The sequence below is a fragment of the Ammospiza caudacuta genome, chromosome 27 (genome assembly GCF_027887145.1).
Source record: "Ammospiza caudacuta isolate bAmmCau1 chromosome 27, bAmmCau1.pri, whole genome shotgun sequence".
Classification (NCBI taxonomy): domain Eukaryota; kingdom Metazoa; phylum Chordata; class Aves; order Passeriformes; family Passerellidae; genus Ammospiza; species Ammospiza caudacuta.
In genome coordinates this window covers 3,227,581-3,246,216 of record NC_080619.1, presented here as the reverse complement: position 1 = coordinate 3,246,216, position 18,636 = coordinate 3,227,581, and the positions used below count along the sequence as shown (strand labels likewise).

At 63.3% G+C, this 18,636-nt stretch overlaps 1 protein-coding gene across 1 annotated transcript; it reads left to right on the top strand.

The window, feature by feature from the left end:
- The first annotated feature begins 423 nt into the window (after positions 1-423).
- ADAM11 (ADAM metallopeptidase domain 11) lies at positions 424-15,672 on the top strand. Its single transcript, XM_058820771.1, has 27 exons — positions 424-566; positions 1,761-1,954; positions 3,189-3,265; positions 3,553-3,619; positions 3,966-4,051; positions 4,130-4,196; positions 4,299-4,347; positions 4,435-4,502; positions 4,945-5,019; positions 5,109-5,180; positions 5,627-5,793; positions 5,870-5,954; positions 6,037-6,127; positions 6,234-6,285; positions 6,739-6,838; positions 7,072-7,143; positions 7,227-7,319; positions 8,089-8,169; positions 8,250-8,300; positions 9,442-9,505; positions 9,578-9,677; positions 10,599-10,718; positions 10,801-10,969; positions 12,117-12,231; positions 12,746-12,836; positions 13,225-13,242; positions 13,542-15,672. The coding sequence occupies exons 1-27, from the start codon at positions 509-511 to the stop codon at positions 13,555-13,557; spliced, it is 2,298 nt and encodes a 765-aa protein (XP_058676754.1). The 5' UTR covers positions 424-508; the 3' UTR covers positions 13,558-15,672.
- Positions 15,673-18,636: the final 2,964 nt, after the last annotated feature.

Genomic DNA, 18,636 nt, shown 5'->3' with positions numbered 1-18,636 from the left:
CAGTATTGGCTGGGGAGCCTCATCCTGGTGTCCCTGTCCTGGTGTCCCTGTCCCTGGCTGTGGGGTGACACAGTCTGCTCTGGCTGGGGGCTCTGGCACCGGCGGTCCCTGCTGCTGCAGGGTGCCCGAGGCTCCGGTGCCATTCCGGGGGTGATGGCACCGGCAGCCCCGGTACCGGCCGGGGGTGCTGGTGCTGCCAGCGGGGCTCCGGTGCTGCAGTGCCGCGGGTGCCAGCGGCGCTGCGGCAGCCGGGGCGGGGAGGGTGGAAGGGGCCGGTACCGGGGGCGGCGGGGCCGGGCGGGGCGGGGCGGGCCCGGGGCGGCGCTGCCGGTGCCGCTGCCGGCGCTGCCGGTGCCGGTGCCGGTCCGGTCCGGCGGGCCCGGGGCCGCGTGCGGGCGGGGCGGGGGCGGCGCTGCCGGCCCGGCCCGGGGCGGGGGGGCCGGACGGGACGGTGACGGTCCCCGGCGCGGCGGGCCCGGCGCGGCCGCCGGCGGAGCATGAGGGAGCCATGAGCCCGCTGCGGGGGTGGCTGCTGGCCGCGCTGCTCTCGCTCGCCCCGCGGGCAGGTAGGTCCGGACCCGCTCCCGCTCCGCCATCGCCGCGGTACCGGCCCCGCTACCGGCTCCGGTACCGGCCGCGCATCGCTCCCGGCCGCGCATCGCTCCCGGCCGCGCATCGCTCCCGGCCCCGCATCGCTCCCGCCGCGCTCCCGGCCCCGCATCGCTCCCGCTCCGCTCCCGGCCCCGCCGCCGCCGCCGCTGCGGCTTTTTCGCTGCATCGACACATTTTTCCGCAGCGCCGCCCCGCAGAGCCCCGGGAGGGGCCGGGCCCGCGATCCCCCCGCACCTGCCCGGCCCCGGCCCCGCAGCCCCGGCCTCGCAATCCCGCGGTCCCCCCCGGCCCCGGCCCCGCGCCCTCCACCGCGCTGTCCCCGCAGCGGCCCCGCCGCGCTCCCTCTCCGGAGGGGCCGCATCGCAGCCCCCGTGTCCCCTCCGGGATGTGTCCCCATCCCGCATCCCCCGTGCCCTGCATGCCCCATAGATGTCCTCATAGCAGCCCTCCGCGTCCCCTTGGGATGTGTCCCCACAGCCGCCACGCACCGTGTCCCCTGGCTGTCACCTCCAAAGGTGTCCCTGCACCATTCCTGCTGTCCGCTCGTTGTCCCCTCTAGGGGGATGTCCCCATACCGGTCTTCCATCTCCCATTCAGTGGGCCCATCCTGGCCCTCTCTGTCCCCTTGGTGTCCCCTCGGAGATGTGTCCCCATTCCAGCCCCCCCTTTTCCCTGCATGCTCCCTCCAGGATTTGCTGACCCCACCCCAACCTTTCCTCCAGGTGTGCCGGCATTTCTGAGCCCCCTCTCCCCTGCATGCCCCCTTCTGGGATGCATCACTTTATCAGCCACCCATGTCCCCTGTGTGTCCCCTCCAGGACATGCCACTGTACCTGAGACCTCCTGAGCTTCCCCACCCTGCTGTGATCCCCTCCTGGTCACCCCTCCCAGCCCGTGCTGCCTGGCTGTCCCCTCCTGGGCACACCTGGATCTTCCCCAGCTGTGCGCCCTGGGACAATCCCTGGCCATCCCATCCAGGACACGAGTGTCCCCTTCTTGAGCATGTTCATCAACTCTGTCCCCTCCTCTCCCACCTCTGCGTGTTCCCACCTCCCTGTCCCTCCTCATCCCCTTGTCCTCAGCCCCTGTGTCTCTGTCCCTCCCCCTCCCAGGGTGGCAGTGACCCTGTCCCTGTCCCTGTCCCGCAGGTGTTGCCTCGCAGGCCGGAGCGCTGCCGCGGCGGCTCCCGCGGGCCGCATGGCAGGAGGGGCGGGTGCTGTCCCAAATCACCCACCCCAGCAGGCTGGTGGGGCAGAGCTCGGGAGGAGAAGTCCCCAAGCATCAGTTGGACACCAGGGTCAGGCATGAGCCCGGAGGAGGAGGAGGAGGAGGAGGAGGACCCGTAAGTGAACGAGAGCCCCCAGCCCGCTCCCTTTTCGGGGTCCCTGGCAGGTGGCAGCTCCAGGTCCCCAGACAGCGCCGTCGCTGGCCCAGCCACACCCCAGCGTGTACCGGCATCCCAAACCGGGGGTCCCCCAGGGACCATCCCACTGCCGGGAGGGACACGGATTTGTGCCGCAAAATCCCATTAAATCTGGGTGTTGGGAGAGACGAAGCCAGGAGCAGACCCGTGCGTCCGGCTCAGGCCCCCAGGTCCCACCCGGTGCCGCTCCCCAGCCCAGCCCAGGCTCGGGCAGTGCCCCCCACCCATCCCCGCCTTTCGGGGTTTGTTTGGGGTTCGTTTCGGGGTTCGTTTCGGGGAGCAGCTCACGCTCCCCATCCGCCACGGGGGAGTTGCGGTGCTGGCAGCGGCGGAGGCCGGCGCCTATCGATCCCCGTGCGCGCCGGAGAAAGGCGAGATGAGGAGATGCTGTGGCCGCAGAGGTGATTTATTTACACCAGGCGTGGAGTGAAACCTCCGGACGCCGGGAAGCGCTGGCGGGGGGCCAGAGCCGTGTTAAACCGGGGGTGTCGCGGCGGGAGGAGCTCGGGGCTGGCTCCGGTGTCAGAGCCCTCTCCGGTAGTGCTGCCGGAGCCCGGGATGCGAACGGGGCCCGGGACATCCCTGTGATGACAGCTCCTCATCCCGAGTTGCGCCGATTTCCCAGCAAGGGGATGGGGCACACCGGGATGGGTTTGATTTTTCTGTCGTTTCCCCGTGTGAAGGAAGCACCGGAGGGAGCCGCAGCCGGTGCCGGGCTCTCACCGGTGTGCGCCGACTTTGCCGGGTGTGAGGCCGCGCCGCAGCGCTCGGCTCCCGCTGCCGGCGGCAGGAATGGGGAATTAGGAATTGGGAATTAGGTCAGGAGCGGCGGTGCCGCAGGGCGGGAGGAGCGGAGGCTCCGATGCCGCGGCCGGGCTGGGCCCAGTGCTGGGGGGAACCTCCGGTACCCGCACCCCAACGTAGGTGCCATCCCAGGGCTCCAGAGGTTAAAAAAAAAACAAACAAACAAACAAAAAAAAACCCCAAAACACAAAACAAAACAAAACAAAACAAAACAAAACAAAAGAAAAGAGTTTTATTTATGCTGAATTTTTTGGTTAAACAAAGGGCATCCTTACAGGCTGGGGTTGGGGTATTAATGATTATTTTAGTTATGAATTTTTTGGGGGGTTAACTGCTCTGCCCCCTGCAGGGGCTGCACCTGGCACAGGTGAGCTTCATGGTGCGTGCCTTCGGCTCAGCCTTCACCCTCGATCTCCGGCTGAACCAGTGAGTGACCCGCGGGTCCTGGCAGGGACCAGGAGCTGCTGCTGCTGTCCCCAGGGCGGAGAGGAGGAGCTGGGGGTGCCCGGGGATGGGGGAGCTGTGCTGAACCATCCAACAGTGCGGGTGGAGCAGAGGGGACAGGGACCCCAAACTGGGGGGTTCCATGCTGGGGTGGTACCTTGGATATGGATGGTGGGTGGTGCCTGCACGTGGATCGCTGCTGTTGTCTCCCTCTTCCTCCTCTTCCTCCCCACCCCTTACGGCCTCTTACTCCTCACCTGCTCCCTCAGCCACCTCCTCGCCTCCCACTACGTGGAGCGGCACGTCGGCGCGGGCAGCAACGGCAGCCACAGCACGGTAAGATGTGTGCCAAGCCGTGCCAAACCAACCACGCCGTGCCAAACCACGCCGTGCTGTGCCAAACTACACCATGCTGTGTCAAACCGTGCTGTGCCAGTGCGGGGTTGTGGTGGCCAGTTCACAAATCCCATAAAAGCCCATTAATGGTCTCCAGCAGCTCATTATCCCCCCACCCACCCCTGGGTGCCCCTGGGTGCCCAGCCCTGCCTGGCACGGTGCTGCCATGGTGCTGGGAGATGCTCCTCGAGCAGGACACCCTGAGGGTGCCCAGCACTGAACCCCAGAGCCCTGGGGGTGTGGGACAGGGCAGCCCCGATGCTCAGCACCCACCCCCGCTCTGCAGGGCGCAGGGGAGCACTGCTACTACCAGGGCCGGATCCGGGGGCAGCCGCGCTCCTTCGCCGCCCTCTCCAGCTGCCAGGGCCTGCGGTGAGTACCCCCAGGGCCGGCAGGGGGGCCGGGGGGCTGCGCCCCTCTGCACCCCGACACTCCCGCCTCTGTTTGCAGCGGGGTCTTCTCGGACGGCCGAGCCACGTACCTGATCGAGCCCCAGGCGGGCGCCGAGAGCGGGCAGGTGAGCGCTGCCACCGCCCCAAGGTGGCTCTGCCTGTGGCCTGGGGACAGCCATAGCCGTCCCCTGTCGCACGCATGGCCGTGACACCTCTCCCCATTGCAGGGTCTTCGCCCGCACGTCGTGCAGCGCATCCCCAGCTGTCCCCGACTGGGTGAGCGCTCTCACAAAGCTGTCCCCTGGCGGTCACCTCGGTGGCCCCGTGTCCTGCTGTGCCACCAGCTCTGTCCCTTCCCTGCAGGCTGCCTCTTCCCTGCGCTGAGCCAGCGTGTCCCCGGTGGGATCCCAAAGCTGCGGCGGCGGCGGCAGGTCAGTGGGGACAGCGGGGTGCGCAGGGGACAGAGGACACGGGCAGGGGACAAGGGTGCTGGAGCCTGGTTGATCTCTGTGGGTGCAGCCGGGCTTCTCCACCACGTCCAAGAAAACGACCAGCCAGCGTGGCAGAGCTCGGAAAATGCAAAAGGCTTCAGTCCTTTAACGCAGAGGTCCAAATCCTCTCCCTAGCTTAACTCAAATCATCTCCCATGACTAACTATCCTCTCTTAATCAACCTCATCATAGCCCTCACAATCTTAATTACAGTGGCCTTCCTCACGCTCCTCCGTGGGTGTTTGCAGAGTGCTGTTCCTGCCTGAAACACTGGTGGGGCCGCATCCCAACCATGGGATGGCTCTGCCCTCTCCCTGCATCCCAACCATCCCCGGGGGGCTCGGGAGCTCCATCCCGGCTCAGCCGCGGGTTCCCCCTGCAGGTCCGCCGAGCCCAGCACACGGTGCACAGCGAGACCAAGTACATCGAGCTGGCCGTGGTGAACGACCACCAGCTGGTGAGAGGGGGGGTTCCGGGGCTGGCGGGGGCGGGGAGGGGTCGGTCTGGCCCCCTCCCCAATCCCACCCGGCCCTGCTGTGCCCGCAGTTCCTGCAGCTCCGCAAGTCCGTAGTTCTCACCAGCAACTTCGCCAAGTCCGTGGTCAACCTGGCTGACATGGTGAGGGGAGGAATTTGTCCTTTGGGGGGTTGTTCCTGGGAGGATAATTCCCGGCATCTGAAGGGTTTGTCCCTTGGGGCTTCATTACCCTTCATTCCCATGGGATTTATCCCCAGTGGGCAATTCCTGGGTTTATCCTCCTGTCCCAGGGGGGTTGTCCTTGAGGGGACTGTTCCCAGCAGCGGATGGATCTGTTCCCAGGGAGCTTGTCCCTAATTCCTGCTGGGTATCCCGGGGTTTGGTCCTCAGCACCTGCTGGGTTGGTCCCTTGAGAGTTTGGCCCCAGGGAATTTGTCCCACTCTTGTTTTTCCTTTGGCACCTGCTGGATTTGTCCCTGGGCAATTGTCCCTGGTGAGGGATGCGTGTGCCCAGCTCCTAGAGTTGTCCACAGGGATTTGTCCCTGGGAGGTTTCACGTCCCCAGCCCTGTCCCTTTGTCCCCACAGATCTACAAGGAGCAGCTCAACACCCGCATCGTGCTGGTGGCCATGGAGACGTGGGCGGCCGAGGACCGCATCCGGGTGGGACACGACTCCCTGGAGACCCTGAACGAGTTTGTCAAGTACCGGCGGGAGGGGCTGGCAGAGCACAGCGACACCGTGCACCTCTTCTCGTGAGCGCTGCGCCCACGCGTCCCCTCCCGGGCCCGGGGACAGCGTCCCCCGTCCCCACCATCCTCTTCCTCGCAGGGGTCACACGTTCCAGAGCAGCCGCAGCGGCACCGCCTTTGTCGGGGGCATCTGCTCCGCTGCCCGCGCCTGCGGCGTCAACGAGGTGGGTGCGGGGGGATCCCCTCCAGGAGGGCTGGGGACACGCACGGGGGTCCCCGAGGTGACACCGCGTCCCTCCCGAGCAGTACGGCAACGTGGCGGCCATGGCGGTGACACTGGCGCAGACCCTGGGGCAGAACGTGGGCATGATGTGGAACAAGCACCGCACGGCGGCAGGTACCGCGGGGACAGCGGGGACAGAGGGGACAGAGCGGACACGCCGCCGTGCCACCGGGCTGGCAGGGGGACATTCTGCAGCCTCAGGCCTCTCCTCTCCTCGCAGGGGACTGTCGCTGTCCGGACTCGTGGCTGGGCTGTATCATGGAGGACACAGGGTGGGTGCCCGCTCGGGGTGGCAGTGCCACATCCTCTGTCACATCCTCTGCCATATCCCTGCCACACCTCGTGTCACATCCCTGCCACATCCTCTGTCACATTCCTGCCAAATCCCCTGCCACATCCCCTGCCATATCCCTGCCACATCCCTGCCACACCTCGTGTCACATCCCTGTCACATCTCTGCCACATCCCTGCCACATCTGCCAAATCCCTGCCACATCCCCTGCCACATGCTCTGTCACATCCCTGCCACATCCCCTGCCACATCCCTTCCACATTCCTGCCACATCCCCTGCCACATCCCTTCCACATTCCAGCCACATCCTCTGCCACATCCCTGCCACCACACCTCGTGTCACCGCTGCTGAGCTCCTGCCCGGGTTGTTGTGTCCGGCAGTGCCCCAGGCAGGGTGTGGCAGTGTGACAGTGACAGTGACCCCACCCCACAGGTATTACCTCCCGCGGAAGTTCTCCCGCTGCAGCATCGATGAGTACAACCAGTTCCTGCAGGACGGCGGCGGCAGCTGCCTCTTCAACAAACCCCTGAAGGTAACACAGCCCCCCGGCCCTTTGGGGTGACACAGTGGGGACCGATGCTCCGGGGGTCCCTCGAGGTGTCCCCAGCCCCTGCTGAGCTCCCGGAGCGGGGGAACCTCATGGCACACTTTGGGGCTGCTGCCATCCCCGGGGATGTGATGCCCTTTTGGGGGGCTCACGGCTCGGGGTCCCCAGCAGCTCCCTGTGTGTGTCTGTGTGTGCCCTGTCCCCCCCGGTCCCCGCAGCTCCTGGATCCCCCGGAGTGCGGCAATGGCTTCGTGGAGGCGGGCGAGGAGTGCGACTGCGGCTCGCTGGCGGTGAGCAGGGCCGGGGATGCTCCCCCCGCCCTGGGGAGGCTGCGGGGATGCCCAGGGGATGATCCCGGCTGCTGTCCCGGCAGGAATGCGCGAGGAGCGGCGGAAACTGCTGCAAGAAATGCACCCTGACCCACGACGCCATGTGCAGCGATGGGCTCTGCTGCAAGGGCTGCAAGGTGAGGGGTCTCTGTCCCTCTGGCAGCGGGGGGACACTCTCTGTGCCCCAAGGGAACTGAGGGCACCCAGGCTGGCCACCTTTGCAGCAGAACATTGGTAGAAGATAAAGGGATGACTCTTAGCGGGGGTTAACCCAAAGTTTTATTCTAGGAGTCCCAAAGGAGCCCCTACACCTCAGGGGGTTCTGCCGAGAGCCCTGGAGATGTGCCAAGGTTACATTTAAAGGGAGGTGGAAACCCAAAGTAGAGAACATTTACTGACCAATGAGTGACCCTAAGGGATGGGTACTGGGGGATGGACATTTAGGACAGTGTTAATTCTGCTATTTAAATATAGGTTAGCCTGTTAATGGGGAGAGAGTCATAAAGTTCTTGTATTTTTGTAGGGTAGAGCTTTAACACACTCTTTGTAAGGCTTGGGGGGCTGAGCCCTGGCCTCTGGCTGATCACTCCAGGACCTGGACTGAAGCTTCCAGATGGAGGGGATGAGATGCTGAGTGATGGACAGAGAGCCAGGGGGGGGGGTTTGGGAATGATCTCATCCAGGGATTACACAGGTAAAGGGAGGGGGGAACAATCTGGGATAAGCCATTCAGGAAAAATATGGGGATACAAAACAAAACTACTTCAAAGTATTACAAAGTATAAAAACGCACTACAGCAGTGAGGGGCTGGGGGCATCCAGGGGGCTCAGGGGGGGCAGGGACTGGATGTGGATCCAGTGGGATCCTGTCCCCTTCCTGCTGAGTGGGGTTTGTGCCCCGGGCAGTACGAGCCACGTGGAGTGTCCTGCCGGGAGGCTGTGAACGAGTGTGACATCCCTGAGACCTGCACCGGGGACTCCAGCCAGGTCAGTGGGGCCAGGGGACACCGTGGGACACACTGTGGGGCCTTGTGGCATCACCCAACCTCTTCTCCATGTCCCCACAGTGTCCCCCCAACCTGCACAAGCTGGATGGATACTTCTGTGAGAATGAGCAGGTGAGTTCAGCCCAGCCTCACATCCCCACAGGCTCCTGCATTGGGGCTTGTGCATGTTAAAAGTGCATTTGGGACTGTCCAAGGCTGGGAGCAGCCTGGCCTGGTGGGAGCTGTCCCTGCCCATGGCAGGGGATGGAACTGGATGGGCTTTAAGGTCCCTTCCAACCCAAACCAGTTTTGTGACTTTTTCAGTCATCGCAGCCACAGCTGAGCCATGCACACACATCTGGGTGTGGGTTTGGGGGTTTTGGGGGTCCTGACCCCCTGGGTGTGGGTTTGGGGGTTTTGGGGGTCCTGCTGTCCCCTGGCTGTGCACACATGTGGTTTCTGATGTGGTTTCTGATCCCTGCACTGCATGAGCCAGGGCAGAGCTCCTGGGACCACCCATGGGAGGGATGTGTGGGGGGCTCATTGTCCCTGCAGCACCTCCCTGCAGGGCATGTGGGTGAGCCCCTCTGCAGCCTCGTCACCCCTCCCCAGTGTCCTGACCCCCGTCCAGCCCCTGGGCCTCCTCCATGACCCTTGACTGCTGTTCTGTCCCCTGAAGCCCCTCCAGGACTCCTGACCCCTCTCCAGCCCCTAAACCTCCCCCAGCCCTGACCCCTCTCCAGCCTCTGATCCTTGTCCAGGACCTCTGATTGCTCTTCTGCCCCTTTAGCCCCATCCAGGACCCCTGACTCCTCTCTAGCCCTGACCCCTCCCCAGCCCCTGACCCTTCTCCAGCCCCTGAGCCCCATCCAGGACCCCTGACTGCTCTCCTGTCCCCTGAACCTCCTCCAGTCCCCTGATCCCTCTCCAACCCCTGAATCCCTTCCAGGACCCTTGATTACTCTCCTGTCCCTTAAGCCCCCTCCCAGGACCCCTGACCCCTCTCCAGCCCCTGATCCTCTTCCAGGACCCTTGATTGCTGTCCTGTCCTCTGAGCCCCCTCCAGTCCCCCGATCCTCCTCCAGCCCTGACCCTTCTCCAGTCCCTGATCCTCCTGCAGGACCCCTGATTTCTGTCCTGTCCCCTGAGCCTCCTCCAGGAGCCCCGACCACTCTCCAGCCCCTAATCCTCCCCCAGCCCTGACTCCTCTCCAGCCCCTGACCCCTCTCCAGCCCCAAATCTCCCCCACCCTGACCCCATCCCCTCCCCGCAGGGCCGATGCTACGGCGGGCGCTGCAAGACCCGGGACCGTCAGTGCAACGCGCTCTGGGGCCGCAGTGAGTGCCGGCCTGGGGCGGGGAGGGGACACGGGGGGTGACAAGCGGGTGACACTCGCTGCTCTCTGCCAGGCTCGGCTGAGCGCTTCTGCTACGAGAAGCTGAACGTGGAGGGGACAGAGCGGGGCAACTGCGGCCGCGAGGGGCTGGGCTGGCTGCAGTGCAACAAGCAGTGAGTGTCCCCTGTCCCCATGCTACCACCCCTCCAGTGCCACCTGCCCGCCCTGGTTATTGGAATTAAATCCCAATATTGCCGGATGGAACGTGTCTGGGCTCATCTGGCCCTTGCTGCTTGACCAGAGGCAGCAGGTGTGGTGGTTTCACCTCAGAGACACCTTTGGCTGACTGGATGCTGCAGCAAAAGTGAGGGTGCCACCTCAGGGGTCTCTTCCTTGACTGATCCATCCCCAGGATGGAGCTGCCCCACGTTGGGCGCCAATATATTGGAATTAAATACCAATATATTGGAATTAAATCCCAATATTGCTGGATGGAACGTGCCTGGGTTCGTCTGGCCCTTGCTCCTTGACCAAGGGCAGCAGCTGTGGTGGTTTCACCTCAGAGACACCTTTGGCTGGCCGGATGCTGCAGCTGGCGCTTGGGACAAGTCCAGTCATGCAGGAGCTCAGGTTTTACCTCTGGTGGAAAGGCTTTAGGCGAGGTGAAGGAAAAGGACACGGGTCCTGCTGGAGGGTTTGGATCCAGAGCTTTATTCCTGGCACACAGGCCTCTGAATCTAGCAACAGCTCCAACAGAACACCAAACTGCCTGGTTGCTGTGACATTGAAGCCCAGGGAGAGAGGGAGGGAAAGGGTAGGGAGCCACCAACCAGGTAAGGGAGAGGAAGTCTCAGGGGACAAGTGACACCTGGATGGCCCAATGTCCCCAGGGCTGAAAGGCATCTTTTGAACTCTGCCAATCACACGATGCCCTTGCTGGCATACCGAGATTGATGGACAGCACTCAGCAGGAGGCAATGAGAGGGGAAGGGAGAGGTGATTGGCACACCTGGGAAAAGAGCTGGGATAGCTGAAACAGGCTATTCCATCACACTGCAACACCTGGTGACACCACCGCTGTCCCCCCTTTGAAGGGACGTCCTCTGCGGCTTCCTCCTGTGCGCCAACATCTCGGGCTCGCCGCGGCTGGGGGAGCTCAGCGGGGAGATCGCCACCACCACCTTCTACCACCAGAACCGCTACGTGGACTGCAGGTACCGTCAGTGCCGGCACCGGCCGCGGCTCCTCGGGGTGCCGGTGTCACCCGGTGTCACCTGGGGGGCTGTCCTGCCACAGGGGCGGCCACGTGCAGCTGGTGGACGGCTCGGACCTGAGCTACGTGGAGGACGGGACGCCCTGCGGGCCCGGAATGCTCTGTCTCGACCGCAAATGCCTTCCAGCCACCGCCTTTAACTTCAGCTCCTGCCCCGGCAGCTGGGACGGGAAGATCTGCTTCGATCACGGGGTGAGGGACTTGCTGGGGACAGGGGGACACCTTGGGGGTGTCACAATCCGTCCTTACAAACGGGGTTCGTGATGGCTCGTGCAGTGATCTCAGGGTGTAAAAACCAACACGGTACAAGGGGGTTTGCAGTGACAATCAAAACAAATGAACCTTTATTGAATGACCACAGCAAAATGCGATAGAGGGATTAAGGGAGAGGAAAAGATAGAGAAAGAGAGAGAAAAGACAGAGAGGGATATAGCTACCGAACATAGCTATATCCCCCCACTCATATGGGGATAGTTTTTCTGAGTCAGGGTTATTTGGGCGAGTGAAAAGTTTAGTGCAGTCAGGAAGATACTTAGGGTTAGTATGAGTAAGGTTATGTTTATTACTCTTCTCTGGATTTAAACCTGATTCTAAAGATTGGAAGTCCATTGTAATTAATATACTAGAAAAGTAAGATCCTCATCAGTAGATGGAAATGTAGAGGAATAGTCCTTTGGTCCAGTCCAGTCGAGGATCTGCCTGTTACGCTGGGGAGATCTCAAAATCTCCAGCTAACTCAGAGGTTTTTATTATGATAATTCTATTGAAAATTGTGAGCAGGGGGAAACAGATACAATAAGGAATAGATGTAACAGGTAGTCCATGTACTCAGCAGTAAATGAGAGCAATTGTCTTCTTGGTCCAGTGGTCACAACCTGCAGGCAAACATCTCGCTTTGGTCAGCTTTGGTCCCCCACACACCTGCCCCGGGCTGGGGGTTTCAGTCCCAGTCCTTGGAAGGAGCAGAGGGGCCTTTTCAGTCCTTGATGTAGAGGCTCCTTACATCTCAGTCTGCCTCTCACAGTGGTTGCAAATGAGTGAGGGTCTTCTGTGGGAGACCACCTGAACTCAGGAGAAGTCCAGCCAGGCCGAGAGGTGGGACAGCTTCCAAAGCTATTGTTGAAAAAAGGGCACGGTGCCCCCTTAGCATACAGCAAACAACCCCTGTGAAAACAATAACTTAGCAATGCTCTCAGACCTCAGGGCCTTGTTGGCGTGTGACTTTCTCCTTCAGAGCCAGAGGTTTTAGACAGGGGGGGTTTTCTCTTCAGTGGTCCCCAAATGAGGCAGATGAGGGAAAATTCAGATTCTCACAGGGGGTGATGCTGTCCCCTCACAGGTTTGCAGCAACGAGGGGAAGTGCATCTGCCGGGCCGAGTGGACGGGCAAGGACTGCAGCGTCTACGACCCCATCCCGGAGCCGAAGCCCACGGGGGAGACGGAGCGATACAAGGGTCCGTGTGCCCCGGGGACAAGGCTCCCTGCTGTCCCCAGGCCACACAGGCTGGGCTGTCCCGCACTGTCCCCAGCCAGAGTGTCCCCACCCCACCCTGGTGCCGCAGCTCAGCCGGGCAGGGCTGGGTTTGTCCCCTCTCCCAGGTCCCCACAGCTCTGGGGCTGTGTCCCTGTGTCCCCATGTCCCCGTTGAGGTGGGTCCCTGTGCTGGGTTTGCCACCCTCCCGTGTCCCCACAGCGCTGGGGCTGTGTCCTGGTGTCCCCGTGTCCCTGCATCCTGTCCCCACTGAGGTGGGTCCTTGTGCTGGATTTGCCTCTTTCCCGGGTCCCCACAGCGCTGTGTCCCTGTGTCCCCCTGTCCCCCCCCAATTGACATATTCCCTCTGGCTGGGTTTGTCCCCTTCCCGACTCCCCATGGCCCTGGGGCATCCCTAGGGCTATGTCCCCATGTCCCCACGTCCCCTTGCCACTGAGTGTGACCCTGTCCCCTCCTCCCTGTCCCGTCTGTCACAGGTCCCAGTGGCACCAATATCATTATCGGCTCCATCGCGGGGGCCGTGCTGGTGGCTGCCATCGTCCTAGGGGGGACAGGCTGGGGATTTAAGTAAGCAGCCACCACCGCATGGCTCGTCCCCTCCGCTGCTGTCACCGGCCACGTCCCCTGCGCACAGCGTCACCGCCGGGACACCGCCATCCCCCCGCGGTGTGGCCTCGGCTCCCTGTCCCTGCCTGGTCCCCTGTCCCCGCCTGGTCCCTTGCGCCATCCCTGCCTGTCCCCGCCTGCCCTGCCTGCATGTGCCATCGGGGTGTCACTGTCACTGTCACCCGTGGCTGTGTCCCCAAGCATGAGATGCTGGGTTGGGGTCCCCCCGTGTGTGGCACTGCTGCTGCCTGTGGGGGGATCAGGGACACCGGGGAGGGGACAGCGGGGACCCGGGGGTGGCGGCGGTGGCACTAACGCTGCTCTCCTCTCCCCCTGCCACCCCCCCAAGGAACATCCGCCGAGGAAGGTACGACCCGGCGCAGCAGGGAGTGTAACCGTGTCCCCCCCATCGTCCCGTCACCGTCCCTGTCACCGTCACCGTCACCGTGCGGCAGCCCGACGGCGTGGGAGCCTGTCTGTCCGTGTGCTGTGTGTCCGGCCGTGCTGTCTCCATCTCTGTGCCCCCCCGGCTGAAGGGGAGCAGCGCTGGGGGGGGGGTCTGACAGCATCCCCCCCCTTGGTGCTGGCTCATTTCAGCTCAGTGTCCCCCCGTGTGTCCCCCCGTGTCACAGCCCCCCACTAAACGCTCCCCACTTTGTGTTGCAGGTCCGGGGGGGCCTGAGCGGGGCCGCTCCGCCCCACCCCCCCAGCGCCTCATTAACACCAATTAACGGGGGCGGCGCTGCCGAGGCTCCGGCCCACGAGGAGAGCGGGGAGGGGGGGGACACCCGGGAGCGCCCCCCGGCCCCCCCAGCACGGCCACGAATGTCCGGGGACCCCCCGGCCCCCCCGGCAGGCACGGGAATGATGAATGTACCCGCGGCCAGGGGACCCCCGCCCACACCCCCACACCCCCACAGCCCCCCAGCAGCATCTTCCAGCCAGGCCCTGGCACCCAAAGGCAGGGCAGTGTCACCAGGACGAGGGCAATGTCCCCAGGATGGGGCCACTGTCACCAGGATGAGGCCACTGTCACCAGGACAATGCCAGTGTCCCCAGAACAGGGCCAGTGTCCCCAGGAAAATGCCAGTGTCCCCAGGATGGGGCCAGTGTCCTCAGGATGAGGCCATTGTCCCCAGGACATTGGCAGTGCCCCCAGAATGGGGCCAGTGTCCCCAGAACAGGGCCAGTGTCCCTAGGAAAATGCCAGTGTCTCCAGGATGAGGCCATTGTCACCAGGGCAAGGCCAGTGTCCCCAGGGCAAGGCCAGTGTCCCCAGGACAAGGGCAGTGTCCCCAGGATGAGGCCATTGTCACCAGGGCAAGGCCAGTGTCCCCGGGACAAGGGCAGTGTCCCCAGGATGAGGCCAGTGTCCCCAGGACCAGGCCATTGTCACCAGGGCAAGGCCAGTGTCCCCAGGACAAGGGCAGTGTCCCCAGTATGGGGCCACTGTCCCCAGTACCAGCCCAGTGCCCATCCCCAGTTCAGGGCCTGGAGTTGTGCCCCCCCTGCCCAGTGGCCAGACTGGGTCCCATGGGGTCCTGCACCCCAAATGTGCCTCCCCGCCCCCCAAAGCAGCTCAGCACCCCCATGTTGGGTTTGTCCCCTCAAATTGTCCCCCCATCCCCAAGCCATGGGACCCCGAAGTCCCCAGTGGTGGGACAGGGGTGTCCCCAAGGCTTCCCCCAGTTCCCCAGCTCAGGCAGGTGACCCCCAAACTGGTGGCACTGGGGTTGGGGGGGACAGAAGGGTACAGGGGACACAGGGCAGCTTGCTGGGTGGCACTTGTCACCCCGGCCCCAGGGCAGGCTGGTGGGACCCCAGGCTGGCTGTCCCCCACATCACCCCCATTGTCCTTGTGGCATGTGGCACTTGTCACCCTGCACGGGGTGGCTCTGCAGGGCCACCCAAAGCACAGCACACAGAGCACTGGGGGCCACACGGGTCCCTGTAACCACTGGTGACACTCAGCATGGAGGGGGCATCATCCCTGGTGACACTTGGTGACACAGCCCTCTGTGGGGACACTCCTGGGGACACCCAGCACGGGGACAATGGGGGATGATACCCACTATCCACAGCAGTGTGGGGTGTCCCCTCTGTGTCCCCTCTTTGCCCCCCACCAGGTCCCTTTGCCATGGAGACAGAGAGTGACCAAAAGTGTCCCCAAGCCCAGCCATGGCCATGGGGTGGCACCCAGCCTGGTGTGACACCCACGGGAGCTGTGGCTGTGGTGGCACCCCAGGGGACAGCATGGGAGGTGACAGCAGGATGGGGGTGGCTGGACATCCCCTGGCTGGGATCCTGTGGTGGCTTCTTGTTGGGCTGGGACACCTGGGGACCTGGGACCAGGGTGGGCATCAGGGCTCTGGGATCAACCCCAACACTGTCACTGTCACCCGAGTGTCCCCACAGCTGCCACAGCCACAGTGCCGGGCTGCTCCCGGTTCAGAGCAAGAAGCCACCGCTGTCACTGGGTTTGGGGACATCCATATATATATATTTATATATATATAAAAATATAAATACCGGGATTTTTCTTAATGATTTTAACGCTGTCAGAGCGGCGGGGGGAGGGCAGGGGGGGGCACCCGGTGCTTCCAGAGCCAAGAGAGCAAAACCCCCCCGGCCCCCGCTGCTGCCTCGGGCCCGGCCCGGCCCCCCCCGCCCCGAGCCCCGCTCCGTCCCCGGCCCCGAGCCCCGCTTTGCACGCGCTGGGAGCCGCCACCGGAGCCCCCGGAGCCGCCCGGCCCTGGCTCCGGCCTCGGCCGACTCCTGCCATGTCGCAGAATTTATTTACAATAAAGATTTGGAAAAGGATGGGGCTGTGCTTGTCACCCGCGTGGGGAGAGGGGGACGGGGACAGGGGTTGGGAGGGTGCCCGGGTTTCATCAGTGAGGGTGCTGCGGTCCTTGGAGCCCTAAAGCTCATCCCAGTGATGTTCCCAATGTCCCACATGTCCCTGGTCTGTCCCCCATGATTTCCACACTGAGTCAGGAGCGTGGAGTGTGTAAACTTGACTTAGCCACAGCAAATCTAGGGTTGGTAAATCCTGTGCCAGCCACCGTGGTCATACAGGAGACCCAAATTCACTTTATAACAGCGTAAAGAGTGGTCACATGTTACCCAAGTATATCCTCCCGGCATGGAGGTGATGGCACATGGTGAGTGTCACCAAGCTCCCTCCTTCCAGGATTTTGCCTGGCTGGGGACCCTGTCCCACCGTGGGGATGTGTGGCTGCTCCTCGTCCCAGCACAGGGATGCTCAGGACCTGTGCAAGGACACGGATCCATCTGTCCCAGCATGGGGACACTGCTACCCCTGTCCCCAGCATGGGGACACCAGTCCATCTGTCCCATCACAGGGATGCTCAGAACCTGTGCAAGGACACGGATCCACCCTTGTCCCAGCATGGGGACACCTCTCCATCCCTGTCCCAGCACGGGGACACTGACACGGCTCCATCCCTGTCCCAGCACAGGGACACTGACAGGCTCCATCCCTGTCCCAGTAAGGGGACATTTCTGCATTGCTGTCCCAACACAGGGACACTGCTCCACCCTTGTCCGAGCATGGGGACACTGCTCCATCTGTCCCAGCACAGAGACATTTCTCCAGCCCTGTCCCACCATGGGGACACTGCCACCCCTGTCCCAGCATGGGGACATTGCTCCACCCCTGTGCCAACACAGGGACACTGCTCCATCCCTGTCCGAACATGGGGACACTTCTGCATCCCTGTCCCACTATGGGGACATTGCTACACCCCTGTCCAAGCACAGGGACACCGACATGGCTCCATACCCGTCCCAGTGTGGGGACACGGCTCCATCGCTGTCGCACCATGGGGACATTGCTCCACCCCTGTCCCAGCACGGAGAAACTGTTCCGTCCCTGTCCCACCATGGGGACACGGCTCCATCTGTCCCAGCACAGGGACACTGCTGCATCTGTCCAACCATGGGGACACTGCTCCATCCCTGTCCCCAGTACGAGGACACGGCTCCATCCCTGTCCGAGCACGGGGACACTTCTGCATCCTTGTTCCACTATGGGGACACTGCCACCCCTGTCCCAGCACGGTGACACTGCTCTAACCCTGTCCCAGCACAGGGACACGGGTCCATCCCAGGGACAGCACCCTCAGCTGAGCGAGCACCCTGCAGGTCCTGGCAGAAGGGAATAGGGGACAGGTGCTGGCAGGAGGGGACTGGGGACAGACCCCAGCCCCCAGAGAGACCCACGGGGACGGAGCGCGGCACCAGCCCGGGGCAGCGCGGCCACGGTGACCGGCACAGCCGGGATCCCGTCACACCGGGCTGATCTCCCCGGGCTGATCTCTCCCGTCACTCCGCTCTCCCCGCACTCCGACCAGGAGAGGGCTCTCCCAGCACGGCCCAGGAGCCGCTCCAGGTCCCCAGGAGCCGTCCCCGTGTCCCCGCGGTGCCATCCCCGCACATCCCTGCGCTGCTCAGGGGGCACCACGCGAGCGTGAGTCCCGCAGGGGGGACAAGGGGCAGCACTCAGGACAATCCTGCTGTGCCACCTCCCCCAGAGGCCCCGGAGTGGGGCTGGCAGTGCCTGGGGGGACCCCGGTGTCCCCGGGGGTGGCAGGAGAACGCACCAGCCCCAGGTCCCGGCGGGGATGAGCTGAGCTCGACCCGGGCTGCTGGGGGTGTCTGAGCATCTCTGGCTTTTTGGGGTGTGTGAGCATCTCTGGTTGCTGGGGGTATCTGATCACTTTGGAGTGCTGGGGATGTCTGAGCATCTCTGGGTTTTGGGGGTGCCTGAGCACCTCGGGGTGCTGGGGATGCCTGAACATTTTGGGGTGCTGGGGATGCCTGAGCCCCTCTGGGTGCTCTGGGGGTGCCTGAGTGCCTCGGGGTGCTGGGAATGCCTGAGCATCTCTGGGTTTTGGGGATGTCTGAACATTTTGGGGTGCTTGGGGTGTCTGAGCCCCTCGGGGTGCTGCTGGGGGTGTCTGAGCATCTTGGGGTGCTGCTCCCTCGGGAGAACACCCAGCCCCGGGCAGTGTCTCCCACCTCATTAAACCCAGCACCATCAGCCTCTTCCTCTGCCCCTATGACAGGGTGAGGGGTGAGGAAGGGGCTGGAGAGTCCTGTGGTGACAGTGCCCAGGGGGTGAGGGGGGTCTGCACCAGGACCTGCTGACCCCTGTGTCCCCCTGTGTCCCCCCAGGAGCAGCTCTGCACCCCATGAAGGGTTTGGTGCAGCTTTGCTCCATCCACAGCAGAGCTGTGCCACAGCACAGAGTTATTTTGGGCTGGTGTCGAGATACCAGCGCGATGAGTGAGTCAGAAACGTTCCAGATGCACCGGCTGCTCCTGAATCTTTGAGTTATTCCAAATCTTCGGGGTCAGGAGGGCAAAAAACAAGGAATCCAAGTGGGCCCAGCTGAGCCTGCTGCCCTGCAGGGTCACACAACACCCACAGCTCTTGAGCAGGGCAGGGTTTGGGACACAGGGACACCACGACGTGTTGGATGTGCCTGGTGCAAGGGAGATGGTGCTTGGCCACCTGCCCAGGGCCACAGGAGCTGCAGGAGGAGCAGGTCTGGTGTCCAGAGACACCCAACAGCCCGGGCTGCCCTTTCTCTGCATCACAAACCCTCCTTTCCAGCTCGTCCCCAGGCACTGAGCATTCCTGCCTGGCCTCAATGTCCTTCTCCCTCCTAATTCATTGTTCTGTCAGGGATTGTCCCATGATCAGTTCTGATCTCACTCCTCACCCTCTGCTCTTG

What these genes read in the sequence shown, in the direction of transcription:
- ADAM11 (XM_058820771.1), top strand. Translation starts at nt 509, where the DNA reads ATGAGCCCGCTGCGGGGGTGGCTGCTGGCCGCGCTGCTCTCGCTCGCC. An exon ending in GCAACGGCAGCCACAGCACG is followed by an intron (nt 3,620 to 3,965) that starts GTAAGATGTGTG and finishes CCCGCTCTGCAG; the next exon opens with GGCGCAGGGGAGCACTGCTA. An exon ending in TCTGCTGCAAGGGCTGCAAG is followed by an intron (nt 7,320 to 8,088) that starts GTGAGGGGTCTC and finishes TGCCCCGGGCAG; the next exon opens with TACGAGCCACGTGGAGTGTC.